This window comes from Vicugna pacos, chromosome 5 (genome assembly GCF_048564905.1).
Source record: "Vicugna pacos chromosome 5, VicPac4, whole genome shotgun sequence".
Classification (NCBI taxonomy): domain Eukaryota; kingdom Metazoa; phylum Chordata; class Mammalia; order Artiodactyla; family Camelidae; genus Vicugna; species Vicugna pacos.
The window spans coordinates 49,615,341-49,631,160 of record NC_132991.1 but is presented as its reverse complement, the minus strand read 5'-3'; the positions used below and the strand labels follow the sequence as shown (position 1 = coordinate 49,631,160).

Below are 15,820 nucleotides of genomic sequence, written 5' to 3'. Positions count from 1 at the left end.
CTTATTCTCTCACTCTTTCTATGTTTATTAGCTAGTTTCCTTCTATAAAGAACTCTTATTAATTATTTGTTTAACATGAAATATAAACTGTACAGGGAAGTCAGAATAAATACTTGATTCTTTCTTTTTATTCATAAAATTTAAGAGTACTGGGTTGGTACCCAGAGTGTTAAGGGCTCAGTAAATGTGAACCAGTACAGCCTGGCTTCTCAATATGCTTTGGGCTTTGCTACTATTTGGACATCTTACTATGCTGTTAAAACAAGTTCCAGAGTCTCACCTTCTTTAACCCACACTTATGGTCAGAAGCAGCTAGAGTTGATGCATCAAAGAACTTTACCTCATTCTCTGACGAGCTTGCAGAGAGGAGCACCTCTTGGGCATCGAAGAACTCAGAGACTGACTCTGACATGGAGAGGCGGCTCTCATTGGCTACTTGCTGTGACAGCGGGAGACTGACATGGATTTGCTCACCAGCCTACAGAAAAGAAAAGTATACGGTGTAACAAGGTCCTACTGCATAGCACAGGGAACTATATACAATAGCTTGTAATATCTATAATGTAAAATAATATATACATGTATAACTGAATCACTATGCTGTACACCAGAAACTAACACAACATTGTAAGTCAACTATACTTAAATTAAAAAAAAAAGCATTTCTCCCCATAAGAATAGCTATTTGTTCAAATTAGACCACGATGTACTAGTTGGATTTCTAAATAAATTCACACCATTTGTTAAAAGAGTGGTGACCACAAGTAATTTTCACTTGCAAATGAGTAACGACTGATATGTTTCCCTCCAATATGCCTAAAGAATCCAAAAGGTACAGTTGAAAAGTGAGTTCATTTTAAATTTCTGCTCAATTGATATCAAGTGGAATTTAAAAGCATGAGCCCCTATCAATAAGTTGAATTGACTATGGAGACAAGTTCATTCTCAAGTGCTTAGGTCTGTCATTACTAAACATATTCTAACCAGTACACTACACCTCAAGAAATATTTGTAGAAACCACTACAGACAGGCTAAGAAAACAATCTGCAACACTAATTTTTGATACAGAATACATAAAAGTCATCTTCCAATTTGATCATGAATTTCAGCCAATGAAACATATGACTAGAGTACTGAATCTTATTTCAAACTATATTTTTATTCAGTAAGTGATAAATATTGTTTTCAAAGAAGCTATACAAATTTCAGTCAGAAAATTATGTAAAAGAACTATAATTTATATATCTTAGCACACATTTCAGGTTGAAAAGAAGATTCAAACCGAGACTGTTGACTACTTTTTGAATGACAAAGTTTTAGAAATACTTCTAGATTCTAGGCAGTTGACTGGGCAGCAAGTGCCATCAGAGATATGGGACCCCTGGAGGTCCCTGGGTATAAGGTGGGCACCTTACATCAAAGAAGAGCTATCTGGGGATGGCATTTCCTGAGCAGTTAGATGGCAGAAACTTTGCCACTGAACATCTCTAAAAAAATGTATGTTTTTGGTGTAAATATGGCCTTAGTATTAGTTAAAACTCTCCCCTTATAACAGGTATTACTACTGAAAAGTATAAATTCTCATGGCTAAAAATGATAATTTTATAAAGGGTTATAAACAGAATTACACATTCAAGTTTAACCCAAATACTGAATGTTCCCTCACCCTCTTACCATTTCTCCAAAAATTCTTTTGAAAATGTTATAATAATAGCCCTTATCTCAGAGAATCATTGGGAATGCCAGATGAGATAACACAAGTAAAGTGGGTTAGCACAATGCCAAGCACACAGTAAGCATTCACTTGACATGTGTTCAGTATTAATAATTAGCAGCAGCATGAGTCGTAGCAGCACTATTAGTATTATCTTAGCAAGGTCAGGTGACGTCTCTTCTTAGATAGGACTTTTAAAACAAACCTTAAGAAAACTTTTATTTAGCACCTTCTCAGCTAAAAGTGTTCGTTTCACATATCACGAGTCACTGATGATAATGAACATTTCAAATGAAGACCGAGACAGAAAATTCACAAGCTGGAGTATGTGTTCAGCGGCATCAGATGAATCCAGGAATAAATAAAAATAGACAACTAATCACCAAGAATAAATAATGTCAAGCTCATGTACATCCGTCACTCCAAAGAACACCAAACTGTCAGCAACACAAATATTTATGCAGGGAATCTTATTAGCAGTGGGAAAACTGTATAAAAATTAATTAAAATATGCAGTAGATTTAGATGCTATAAAATAAGTACTCTACATCTATTAAAAATGTGTCTTACCTCATCAGGGCTAGGAATAATATTTACACTGACAACCTGATCACAAATAATAGATTCTGAATGTATTCTGTTCAATCGACTCCTTAGTTCAGCATTCTGGTTGAGTGCCTTAAGACAACAAGAACCGCACATGTAATTTCAAATTATTAAGCAAGTATAAAACAGAACAAGCACACATGTACACTTTAGACAACAAAGTGTATGATGTTCTTAGTTGTAACTTTTGGAGCCATCATAGGCCAGATCCTACTCGTAAGAAGGAAATAAATGGCTCAGAAATAAGGTATTCATTTTTTGCAATGTAAGACTGTTAGTCTAAGTAGTACTTAGGTTAGTGGGTTGAAAGAGTTCATGAATTTCATAAAAATGATTCATGGAATCTTCTCTCCTTTAGAGTCAGGCCCATTACACCTGAGCCCAGTCTACCACCACATATATATCACATTTTGCACCCGAGTATAAAAACTATTGATTCTTTCAAATTTTTTGGGTTCCAGTTTCTAAAGTTTGGGAGTTGTTTCAAAGCCAGATAGTTATCTTAAAAATTATTTGGAAATGGAATAAATAGTGGACTGACTTTATATTTTATAGAGTTATATTTTAGTCTGGTGAAAGGAAATAGTTGTAGTTTCATTTTCCAGGAGCACATAATTAATTCCTATGACAGTGTAACAGAACTAACTCAAGTGCAGACCAAAGGTGTTGTCACTGAACAGTGTGGACATCGACAAGCATAACAAAGAACACATCATGGCAAGGAAACTGACTCTAAGATATCTGCCTCCTACGACTTTTAACACACCCTGAGCCAGCATCAGTAAAACACCATCTGCTACACCCCAGTTCGGTGCGTGTGGTGAGAAGAGCTTTACTTAAGCATGGAATCCCTACAGGGGCTCTGTAGACAGAGGTACATGCATCACTTTAGTGATTGGGAATCTCTTCCATAAGACAGATAACTGGTAGTTAACTGGATTATATCAAGTCTCAAGTAAAAGACCTTTGTGAGGACTAAGCCCGGTGAAAAGCTGGACAGCTCCTTTCCCTCCCATTAAAATCAGCAATGAGAAGATGGAAGCGAATGTTTCAGAGTGGAAGCTAAATGTCGGGCCTTACTGAAGAGGGCCTCTGCCCCAGGTAATGAGAATGCTGCTTTTCTTCTTAAGGACTCAATCAATACAGTAATCCAATACACAGACAAATATCATATCATATAATTATAACTCTGCACCTAGGATAAGTTACAAAGTGGCAAACTTCACATTTGCATTGAGCAGTGCACAGTCCTTGAGCACAGAGCATAGAACGGCCTCTCCTCTCTCCCTTCAACCCAGCTCTTGCTTCTTAAAGAGAAACTGTTCTCTCAAAGCTTTTGCCTTTTGCTTAAAGTCTTTAGAACCAGTTAGTAAAAGAGGAGTAAAATAGAACATTGGGTCTTGCGGGCTGTCAAATATTGACGGATTAAACACAGATCCTGCAGTCATTACATTTGCAGATACGGGGAAATATGTGTCCAGTTCTCTGAGAAAACAGGGATGTTTTAGTTAGGAAAAAAGTGGCCACTTTTCTACTTTTTTAGTAAATAAGCCACGTGATTCCTGATAACTTTATATTTGGCAAAAGTGCTCAGAATCATTTTTCTTAAGAAGTCAAATCTCAAATGCTTGAAATTTGGGGGAAAATACTGCATCACTCCTGTCCTTTGTGATTACTTTGCATATGCTTATTTGTTCCTTCATTATTTCTCTGTCCACAAGTCCACTGCAAGTTGTCTTAGTTATTGAAATAACTGGAACCAGATAATTTGTTGTCTTGGAAGCAGGAAGCTTTGTTGTAGGTTGTTTAATGGTTTTAATTGCAGACTCACAGTCTTGACCTCAGGGTTTCACACAAATCTCAACAAAGGATTCCACCAAAGTGACTGTACCTTCTGTTGCCACTGGAACAGAGTTAACAAAACAACCCCACAAAAACTCAAGGGCAAGGATAAGTAATGGTTTCCCATAGGGTGGGCATTTTAAACCCAGGTTTGTCATTTATGAGGAAACTTGTAGAACTGTTTGCTCTGGATAGTTAGGAAAGTTAAATTCTCATTTAAGCTTTCGTCTCGTCCAATATTTATTAAATGTGATCCTCCCTACAGGTGTGTGTGAAGATGCGTAAGGTAGCCTCTAGCTGACAACATCAATAGGAAATAAGCTGAAAACTAAAGGAATGTTGTATTGATAATATATATGCAGTGGTAGAAAAAAGTTACATAGCACCTTAAAGCATGGCAATAAGTACTATTCCAACCCTGGCAACCTGGAGGGTCGAAAGTGTAAGCAGAGGTGGAGCATGCAGCGGCCCATTTCTGTGCGTCATGCCAGGGGCTCCTCCTTTTGCCTCGATCACACAGACTGTGTCTGAAGGTGGCTACAACCAGGAGCTTTGCAGCGTAGCGCCCTCAGGAGTGCTCAGGACCACATTCGTTCCTCCTCTCTCTGAAGTGCTACTATTTTCTCTGTACGATATCATAGAAACATCCTTGGGATGTTGAGGAATACGGGTATTTTCAGTGAAATGATGCTATTAGTGACAATTAACATAGAAGAGCCCAGACAAGTGCAGAAACAAGATATGGAACGCACCCGAGGAGTACGAGCAGTGGAAAAGCAAGGAAAAGGAGGTCCAGCACAAGCCACTCGCGCCAGCCCAGGAGCAAGAAAAGCCATGGATGTGTGTAAGTCATAAGGCTGCTCTATCAGTGGCACGTGGGGCCAAGGCTTAGCAGACAGGAAGTGCCCTGGGGCTCAGGACTGGGCCTGGATTCTTTAGGAAGTCTCACTACTTGGCTTTCATGAGTGAGCTCAGACTGCACTACAAACTCCACAGAGCATGCTCCGTTCCCCAACCCCATCTCCCTCATACACATTCAGGTGTAATATATCCAAAAAACCACGTCATTCCTGACCAAGCTATGAAAGAAGTTGCTATTTTTAAGTACTAGCCTGACTTAATTGCTCAAATCCTTACTTTCTTCATTATTGACTACCATTCATTCACCCCGGCAGACAATGGGTGAGAATTTACTTTAGACTGAGTGAGATACTGGCTTGGCCTATTCATTTTACTGAATGGAACTGTGGGTGCTGGAAGGAAACATGGAAGCCTGACGGCTGGAGAGGGATATGAAACGTATGGCAAGGCGGAATCATCAGAAGGCTTAAACCTTTTTGATAAAAGCAAAACCAGCTCAGGAGGAGTGAGAAAATGAGTATGAAAACTGTCAAAACTAGAGCTATCAAGAACCAAATCCTGGGTATCTCTTAAAAATCACCTTGTTTCTGATTTCAAAATAAATACTACTATAGCATATTTGGAAAATGCAAAAGTAGAAAAATATTTTTAAAAATTCATACCTTACTACCCAACCCACCAACTTTTGGTAGCTTGGTATATTTCTTTTTAGCTTTTTTTTTCTTGTGCATTTTCCACATTATTTAATGGGAACATACGTTACATCCTGTGTCTGCCACTTATTCTTTGTACACAGATATTTATTTTATGTTGTGAACTGTTCACAAATATGATTTTAATAATTGCAGATAAGTGATTATTTTCTGATATTGGGCATTTATGCTGTTACTGATTCTTATTAGAATAAATAATGCTGCCATGAACGTTTACATGCATACTGGTTTTCTACCTTCAGCATTACTCCCTTAGATTACACATATCAGCCACGGACCAAAGAGTCAAAGGATAAAATCTTTCAAAGGCTTTTAGTAAATATTGTCAAATTATGTCCAAGATGGCATCAATTTAAAGTTACTGGATAGCTAAAAAAACAAAAGATGTAAATAATTCTATGAAGAATATTTTCATACACAAAAAATTTGGCCAAGTCTTAGGGCATGGTAAAATTTAGGAATGAATAAATAAATAGACTTAGAACTTATATCTCAGCCCAGAATATTTATTTTGGATGTGTAAAATGTTGTAGACAGGAAGAATGGCAAATACTATGACTGGAATTTTAACTATGCTGCTCTGTGCCTTGAGCCAATTTTTTGCTTACATTCCCACACATACCACATTTCACTGATTCTAAGCTGCACCATTCCCCCCATATTAACACCTCTGAAGCACTGTGTCAGCTTAACTGACAGGAGCTTATTCTTTCTTTGCAATGCACAGAATGATGGTACCTTTAACAACTGATGCCATATTGATTTAATGAAGCACAGTAATTCTAGATGGAATACAAGAATTACTGCTGCTCATGTTTGTACGGGCCCAATTCCCACTGCATTTAGCACAAGCTGTGTACAAACTATGGGGCCAGAAATCAAACTAGTAACAGTGACAAAGGGTAATGTACTGAAGACAGACTCAGGTCAAGTTGAACCTTTTATCAGAGTAATCTAGGGTGCTGAGTTTACCTTAGTCTTACTATGTATACTATTTGATTCTGGTGTTCAGGGTACTATAGCTGCTTGTGAAATAAAGTCACTTATAAAGGGATAGATGCCACATCAAAATACCTTGCCCCATAGGTTCAAATCCAACATCTATGCTGCCTCTCAGGTGTAAAAGTTTACTTTTAACTTTTATGGGGTAAAATAACAGAATTATGTATGTCTTTGTGTACATATAGATCAGTGATGAAATATACCGTAGAAGAGAAATTCATTATACTGTTCAGCCTTGCAAATTATTAGATATGCAAGGCAGGTAACAATTCATGCTGAGCAGGTAGTGAAGAATGGTAATTTTATATATTTTATTATGTTATGTGCCTTCTAAAGGATGATGGAATTTGCCAAGTTGATATATTTAAAAGCTTTATTGAAAAGCAGCATTTTAATCATTAGACATAAAACAAATAGGACTTATGTCAAATAAAAAAATAAGCTTTAAAAATGTTAGACTAATCTAAGAAGTTATTTAAACACAGTCTCTCTCTCTTTCCTTTTCCTAGGGGAGACATGGCTTGGCAAATGTTCATTAAAAAAATATCTGGGGTTTAACTGATGACACTTGAATAGGGATCAAAGATGTCTTACCTAAAAGCATATTAAATGTGAAGTTATTTTATTATAAAAACATACTCAGAACGACCCTCTCAATGTACTCAAGCTACTTCATAGCTTGTTCAATCCTAAGTGCTATATTTAAAATGAAGATGATAAGAGTTGATCAACCAGCATGGCTCCATCGGTTAATTGTTTCCCATCTTAAAGTCTCCTTATCTGCTAGTTCCTTCCCTTCATGATACAAACATACTGAGATGACCGCCAAATCCCAAGGCTGACTTTCAGTCCATATATCATTTGCTGCTAAGTCAGAGCCTGTTAACCTTTTCCTTCTTGAGATTATTAGAACTCTTTACCTTTGATCTCAACGGTCATCGCTACCTAAATTTGTTGACTATTTGCCCTGGGTTTCCATCAAAAACCTCACCCTTTTTTTTTTTAGCTTGTCCTTTAAATACTAATGTTCTCTATGACAGCATCATTGACCTCTTTTATTCTGATTGAAAACACAATGCATCAACATCTATAAATTCGCTGATATACTGGGGTATCCACATCTTTCTCTCTAGCCAAGGCCTCTCTCCAAAGCCCTCAAGCTCAGGAGGATACAATCTGCCCAATGGGAAGGTATGTACAGACACAGAGATGTGAACATGGCCTAAAGGCTATGATAACACAGAACTGGAAGCACTAAATTCTCTAGTAGGTAGGGTATAACTATCCTTATAGTCCTAAATTATTTTCATATTTTTGAGTAAAAAAAAAAACAAAACAAACAACTAAATGTAACAACCAAAAAAAAAAAAACAAACAAGAAAAACCCACTGAGGCCCTACTTTTATTTATTATTTGTTTTAATGGAGGTACTGGGGAGTGAACCTAGGACCTCATGCATGCTATGCATGCGCTCTACCACTGAGCTACACCCTCCCCCAGAGACTCTAATTCTAAATGCAAATAAACACATTTAGACAAGAGAAGAGAACATTTAACCCAAAGCATCCAAAGTTGCTGTGATTTTGCTTTATTTTACTTTTATTATGTTGGTATCAGCATCTTCCTTGTGAACTACTTCTGTCTACTCAGGTTTGTCAAGGACTGATTCTACCACGAAGGCTGATCTCTGGCTCTGCTCACAGCTCAGGGATCTCTCATGTCTCTGAACAAATCTGAACCATCCATGTGCTGCTTGGAATGGACTACAGTGTGGTCCACTTAATTGCCTCCTGAGTAAACACTGCTCATCTCACAAGTCAGATCACGAGCTACTCAGAACATGGCCAGGGCAACTTTTACCTGGATGTTCTACATCTTGCACTGGACCGAACATACAGGAGCTGAATGAAAACAATGACTAAATGAATGAATAACTGCCTAAAATTTCTCTTCATCATCATTTCTAATCTCACCTGATCTCCCAAACCTAGATCTCGGTTTACCATTCTCTGTTTTACCAACAAGCAAGTAAAAGCAAGCAAGCAAGAATCAAGCACATTTTCCTATTTTTCTTAGTACAAGCTTATCTTTTATCACTAAGCCTTCAGTCATTAAACACATCTGAAGAAAACACTACAACATGTAGGGGGGTGAGAGTGTATTTTACACATTTACAAGGTGATAGATACATGTTCACGAACCATTATGTTGATCTTTCTGATTCACGATCCTTTCAGATCATGATTCATAAGACCGATGAACATGCACTAAGTGTTCAACAGATAGGTGACTTGAGAATAGTCCAGGGCAAACCAACAAAGTGGGCTTGTCTGACGACTGGCACGACAGATGCTGCTTCGAACGCTCAGGCTCTCGCGCCCCTTCGTTTTGCACTGGAAGCAGCATATGCACCTCAGCTGACAGGGTGTGACAGTGAACAGCAGAAAGTGGGGCCCAGGTAACAGCATTCAATAACAGGAAACTTAAGATTGGAAATAAGCTGACAGTTCAGGTACATAAAACATGGTGAAACAGTTTAAGTCTAACTGGTAGGGACTGAGGGAAAAACTATTCAAGCAGGAGCTGACCCACATGGAAAACCACTTACCCAGGATTTGCTTGCTCCTTCGCTCTGATCCAAGGCACCAGGAAGTGAACAATATTTTATATAAACACTGAGTTCTCATACAAAATCAATAACAACATTGAATTCTCAAAGGAATTTTTAAAGGTGCATTTATAGATTAAATGAAGACACTAATTCAGAGGAAGTGCTCAGTGTCAGAAGCATAACTGCAGTTTTCAAGGCTTTTGAACAGAAATTTCAACCTTGAAATACATAGGGATTTGATTAGTATCAACAAGATCAATGCAATATAGATTGAATAACATATATTATAGTGTTATATATATATTGAAACATTAGAGTCTAGCTTCAGGAGGCATAATTTACACAGGAAGAAAATCCTAAGAGTGCAAATCAGAAAAGAATAAGTAGGTAATGGTAATCAGTACTTTTCAGCAGATTAAAATGTACTGTAAGTTGGAAAAAATAGTAAATGTGGAAGATCTGGTAGATTTGGTCTATTTAACATTGGGTCGAACATATTTTGGAACATAGTTTAGATGTGGATGTCAGCCATGTATAAAAGCGTGATTCTTTTTCTAAAACCAGGGATTCATAATAACCAGAGAGGATTAAAAGTATTCAATCGGGTAAAACAGCAGTTATGTATGCAAGCAAGTTTGGTTGATTTTTGCTCTTACCTTGATATTTTTTGGAGGAAAAGAAATAAAACTGAATATTGACTGTCTTCAGAGAATTTCATACAAATGTGCTTTCCTGGGGATGGCCTGCCCCCGCACCTATCTTTGGCTCTAGGGTTAGGAATGTGCCATGAGAGTGAAACAAAACACTCTCATTTACCTGAGACAGTGACTGTCGGAGCCGTGCCATCTGTGTGCTGTGGCCTTTGTTGTGATCCTGCTCAGAAACCATCTGTTTAAGCTTCTCCTTCTCTATAGCTATGCTATTAAATGCAGACTTCAAAAGAGAATGCACTGGATCGGGGAGAAAAGTGAGAAACAAAGATTAAACAGATCTAGAAAGAATATGTAAAATTATAAACCTCTCAGCACTTTAATTCATGCATGGATATTTTCCGGAAAGGTTATGTTACAGCCTAATTAAAAGTCAGCCTTAAAATGGAGTCTATAGAATATTTATACACAACACAAATATGGTAATGGTAACTAATCAGGATGAAAGTTTTAGCATTTCACACCAGACTGGCCAACAAAGACCTGGAGGCAGCATATAATATATCAATTTTAAATCTCAATATTTAGAAACTAATCTATAATTTCTAGAAGGAAAAGGAAACAAGTTTTATTCTGCCATGTTTGATGATAATAATGACCAGTTCTGTGTACAATGAAGCCTCATGCAGATCATTTAGAACTATCTAAAAATTATTTCCCTAAAGTGCGCATTCAAAAAAGATCATTTTATGATTCCTGCCAATATAAATCAGTCAGCTGATTGATAAGTGCTGACTAGTTCTCTTTGGGACAGGAAATGATTTGGTTTTAAGAACAGCACTTGGATTACTTTCTCAGCCAAGAACATCTTGATATCAGAAGTGCTTTCAAAGAGAGTACAAACTTCTAGTTATAAGATGAATAAGTTCTGGGGATCTAATGTATGTATGTTGGTTACAGTTAATCATACTGCATTATATACTTAAAAGTTGCTAAGAGAGTAGATCTTAAATGTTCTCACCAGAAAATGAAATGGTAATTCTGTGACATAATGGAGGTATTGCTATCGTTATGGTGGTAATTATTTTGCAATATATAAGTGTATCAATTTGACATGTATACCCCAAATGTGCACAATGTTAAATTATAAATGTTAAGCTATCAAATTATAGCTTAATAAAGCTGGAAGTAAAATAAAACAAAATAAAAGCAACAATAATCCCCCCCATTTCTGCATACCTAACAACGTACATTGGTAAAATCTGAGGCAATCTTCAGTTTTGAAACAAAAAGGTTAAATTTCCAACTCCTGTCTTTACAATAGCAGTTTCTATAAAATGCAAGTCTTCTAAAACTGATATTTCCTTATTTGAGAAAGGTTATTTTTAAAAGAAGTGGAGTAATTTAGCACAAAAAAGTGGCCTGAATTAAAGGGGAAAAATGGCAGGATCACACGGGACTCACCATCTATTGATTTACGTGCTGCATTCTAGTTGTCATCAGTTTTATGGTAATAACTTGATAGCTGAAATACATTAACCCCACTGGCAGCTCTAAAAGCGGACTCTCACTCATTTCAAAATCCATAATTCTTCCTAAAGAGTTCACTCAATAGTCATAGAAAAGCCCCCCTTTTTTTTTCTAGCACAGTGGAAAAGAAAACATGTTGTTTCAACAGAGGCTTTAAAATTCTGTTGAAACTTGGATTTCCTGAAAGCCTCGGGACTGCAACCAAATACACAAAGCTTTCCTGGGGCTACCTTCAAATTTATCCATCTTCCTTTAGAAGCTGTGCTATATTTAATTCACACAGTTGTCTCATTCTACCTGCTCCTATAACCCCGTATTAGAAGTAAAAGTTACTGGCTTTCTTGGCCATAAATCTATGCTGTTATATAAACAGAAAAGCATTGCTCTAGTCTAATGACATGACTAGCATCCAGCTAAGAAATGTAATAAAAATATGTAAGGAGTAAAATAGCAGTAGAAAGAGAGCTGGCCGTACAGAATCTCAGCTGAGAAATCCACAGGAAAGAAAAGGGGAGGGGAGGGGGAGATGATTTTGCTTAACTGTTTCAGGGTTGCGGAATTAAAGAAATATCTGACAGCACATCTTTGCTGATGGTTTGAGAGTATACATTTTTTGTTGACTTCAGCATTCCCAGAGATGCCCGCAGCATGCCGCTTCTTCTCCTGAGCCACTGGGCTCTTCAGTATTATGGGGGATACTTGAGATGTTTCATTTAACACGTTTTCAAAAATATCTTATAACCTATTACCAGCAGCCCCAGAGGAAACAAATGTGATTAATTCATCATAAGGTGTCAGTGACTGAAAGTAACATAAGGTATATCTTTCTCTAAGAGATTACATATTTTATAAGACAGTGCCTGAGAAGGTACCATCAAAAGCAAAGGATGAATTTCAGTGGCTGAATTAAAGGTGGAGAACACTGTAGCAGTGAGGGGAGGGAGTTAATTCAGGAGCTGAGCTTTTCTTGGTCAACACAGACAAGACTGCCCGGTCCATCTACACTCTATGAGCCTGCTTATTTATTACACTTTACTCTGTGGCTGATGACAGCAGTTAAACATATGCAACATGCCTTATTGAAATTTCATATCAAAAAAGGGACTCCACAGTGGCGTGGACTTTCCCTCCCCTCAAATCTGGACTGGCCTGTGAAGCTCTGCCCAGTGGAGTGCAGTGGAAGGGACACTGCTCCAGTTCCAGAGCTGGCCTTGGACAAGGCTGGTCACTTCCATTCCAATCCGCTCTGTTCTTTTGGAGCCCTGAGATGCTGTGGAGAGGGAGAGAGACAGTTGTGTGCAGCCTCTCGGCCTCCAACCAAAGTGCGGGGCACCTGGATGAAGCCACCTTAAACCATTCAGCCCAGCCTCCAGCTGAGTAACACTGAGGGAGCCCAGCCAAGGTCACATGGCACAGAACTGCTTAGCAAAGCCAGCCTGAACTCCTGACCCACCAACTGTAGCTACAATCAGTGAGTGCTGTTCAATTTAAAAAAAGACTCAAACAGAATCTATTTCTTCTTTTTTTTCCCCGTGCAAAGGCTAACGTGCAAGTATGTATTAAATGATGAAAAACATGCTGAGTAATAGTGTCTGCCAGCCTGCCTAGAATAACCCTTTCTTTCTGCCTTTTCTCTCCATTCAATGATACCTTCTCTATTCAGTCTGAACTGTAACCCTATGATACACGTTCTCCCAGGAGGCAAGCATCACATCCTGCTTCATTTTGTCTATAGAGCTCCAACAAGTGTATAAATCATTTAATTTTTCTACCATGACCGCCCAGACACGGGTAAGAAAATACATGGCAACTTTTCCATCAAAGAAGAGAGCTTCTCTGAAAGGCACGTTACATTGGTTGTTACCTTTTTGTGCAATTAGACAAAATTCTTCCTGAAGCTTTGTATAATCCGTTGAACTTTCTAGAGGGTCGGTGAGGTGGCTAGGGGGAGTCTGAAATTCAATATCTGCACAAAGGTTGGGGTTGGAGGAATGCAAGCGAACCGGGGACATGGTAGCACTGAAAGGAACCTGAAAAGGGGAGGACACAAATTATTAAACAGCAAACAGCACATTGTTCCACATTCTCTTACACAGAAAAGATCTCTTCCATTCTCCCCAATAATAGAGTCCTCTCTGATGACACACTTGGAGACAGCACTCATTTATTTTGCAGGTGGCTGGGGTAGGAAGGAGTCTCGTTTCCCAGAGCTGATTTAGTGCTGCCACTGACTCCCTGGCTTTTTCCTGTCACAGGAAGAGATGACTACACAATGACAGGGAGAAAAGGCATAATCCCAGATAAGCTTCTGCTCTGAGCCCACTGAAACAGTACCGGCCGAAAGCAGTCTGAGCTGTGACGCAGCTGACATTCTCTTACAAAGTCTGGGTACTCACATCAGAGGGCTTTTTATGCCTACTTCTTTCTGAGCCTGGAGCAAGAACTCACTGAACAGGTGAAAATTCAAGAGGCACACATACAGAAAGATTCACTTGCTCCAATGCCATTAGAGAAAACATAACTCAGTTTAATACTAAATATAGTAACGGTTTAAAGGACTCACAATTAAATTTGAAATTGATTTATCAAAATATATTTGTAATGAAATATATATATATTATATAAATTACTGTAGTTTACCTTTGTATGTTACACATAACTGTTATACACGAATATGGCTTATGAACTGGCCAATATGGAAAAGCATTAAGTAAAAAAAGTCATATTACTATAGATTTTCCCAAATACTAGAGGTACTTCCTTGCCCAGGCTGGATCTGGGCTAAGATTGTGATGGGTGGAGGCACAGTACCTTTCCCTTTCCTTCTGGAAGGTTTTACCTGACCATTACAAATACTGTTAGTCAAACATTCTTGGAAAATGAGAATATCAACTCCTCTTGTAAATCAGATTACCAGTAACCTCCCCTAATTCTTACTGCACAGATGTGCATTCAATTATCTTCAAGAATCACTCTTAGGCTCCTCCACAAGCTGAATTTTGCATAAATTAAAAGATAATTCACACCCTCTATCTAACAGAAAATATGGTGGAGGAGGAAGGAACCAATATCTCGCCTGATTTAAATGTATGCCAGAACCCCTTCCTTTTTTCATTTTTTTGATTTATCTTCAAAACTTGTAACAGAAAAAGAGAGGGGGGTGGAGAGAGGGAGCGAGCGAGTATATGTCTGCACTGAGGGAGGAGGATGGAGGAGATGGAGATCCCAAAAATCTATCCTGAGCTGCAGTCTGTGGGTCTGTGTGAGGGCTGTTGAGACTGGAAAGCGTCCTTAGAATGGAATTTGTCCTGGCATGGAGTTATTTATCTCAAAAGATATCCAGGGCTTACTGGGAAAGACAGCGAGCATGTTCAGAGAAGCTAAGCATGTTACTATAGAATATCTGAAGCTTTTGGTATCTGGAGTCATCAAAGGAAGTACCTCATTCTCCATGGGGACCTTGGCTACACTCGGCTGGGAGATGTCACGAACTTGTTTATCTCATCAGGATCAGAAGTTCTGGCTATTCCAGAGAAGAGACTTAAAAATAACAGATAAGCCACTTGAGAAAATGGAGTCCTTGGGTTCAATATTGCTGGAATCTTGTCCAGGTAACTTTGTGCTAACAATGACTGAGGTTTTTTAGGATATCTGTAAAGGAACAGGATTTACATGGAAGAATATTTGAAGACAGATAAAGAAAACTTCTGACCTTGGCTGTGGTAATGCTAAATCTAGAAAGAACAGTCAGTCCAAGGTCCTCTAGGAGCAGGGAATTCACGTAAAGGTTGGTAATTAGGAGGTCATGGGGAGAGACTGTGACCTGAGGAAATGGATAGATCAGGGAGTTTTCAGGTTTAAGGATATGGCTTCCAGATACAAAGAACTAAAAAACACTTCAGAAAAAGGAATGTGGGTGTTCAGTGACAGGAAATGAAATGTCTTGAGGATCATGGAAAAGGGTTTTATCTGCAGCCAGGTGCCCTGAACACTCCAAGGACTGACATGGCACAGGGGAGGGTCTCTTACTCTGAGTGGGTGAGGAGGCTGGGGGGAGAGGTGGTAATGAGGGGCCATGAGCAGTGGAGGCCCAGAATGTCCAGTAAGGACCCAGACTGTCCCTGAGATAACGCCTCTCTATTAATAGTTGGAATCAGACGCCAAGAAGAGAAACATATTACAAATTTGTATTTTGTACATAATGTAAGTCTAAATCGGCAATTAAAGCAGTAAAAAGGATTTTGTATCTAACCCACAGGAAAAGGGACTTGGAATGCTCTATTCAAACTG

At 38.4% G+C, this 15,820-nt stretch overlaps 1 protein-coding gene across 4 annotated transcripts in view; it reads right to left on the bottom strand.

The window, feature by feature from the left end:
* Nucleotides 1-15,820, bottom strand: part of OSBPL6 (oxysterol binding protein like 6) — a 183,437-nt gene that overhangs the window by 15,857 nt on the left and 151,760 nt on the right. For 3 of the 4 annotated variants that reach the window (XM_072961219.1, XM_072961220.1, XM_015244385.3), the window contains 4 exons: nucleotides 13,395-13,560; nucleotides 10,167-10,300; nucleotides 2,286-2,393; nucleotides 341-478 (listed from right to left, as the gene is read on the bottom strand). In XM_072961219.1, the coding sequence (XP_072817320.1) occupies nucleotides 341-478; nucleotides 2,286-2,393; nucleotides 10,167-10,300; nucleotides 13,395-13,560 (546 nt within the window). The remainder of the gene's footprint in view (nucleotides 1-340; nucleotides 479-2,285; nucleotides 2,394-10,166; nucleotides 10,301-13,394; nucleotides 13,561-15,820) is intronic. The other variant, XM_072961221.1, reaches the window with a different exon arrangement.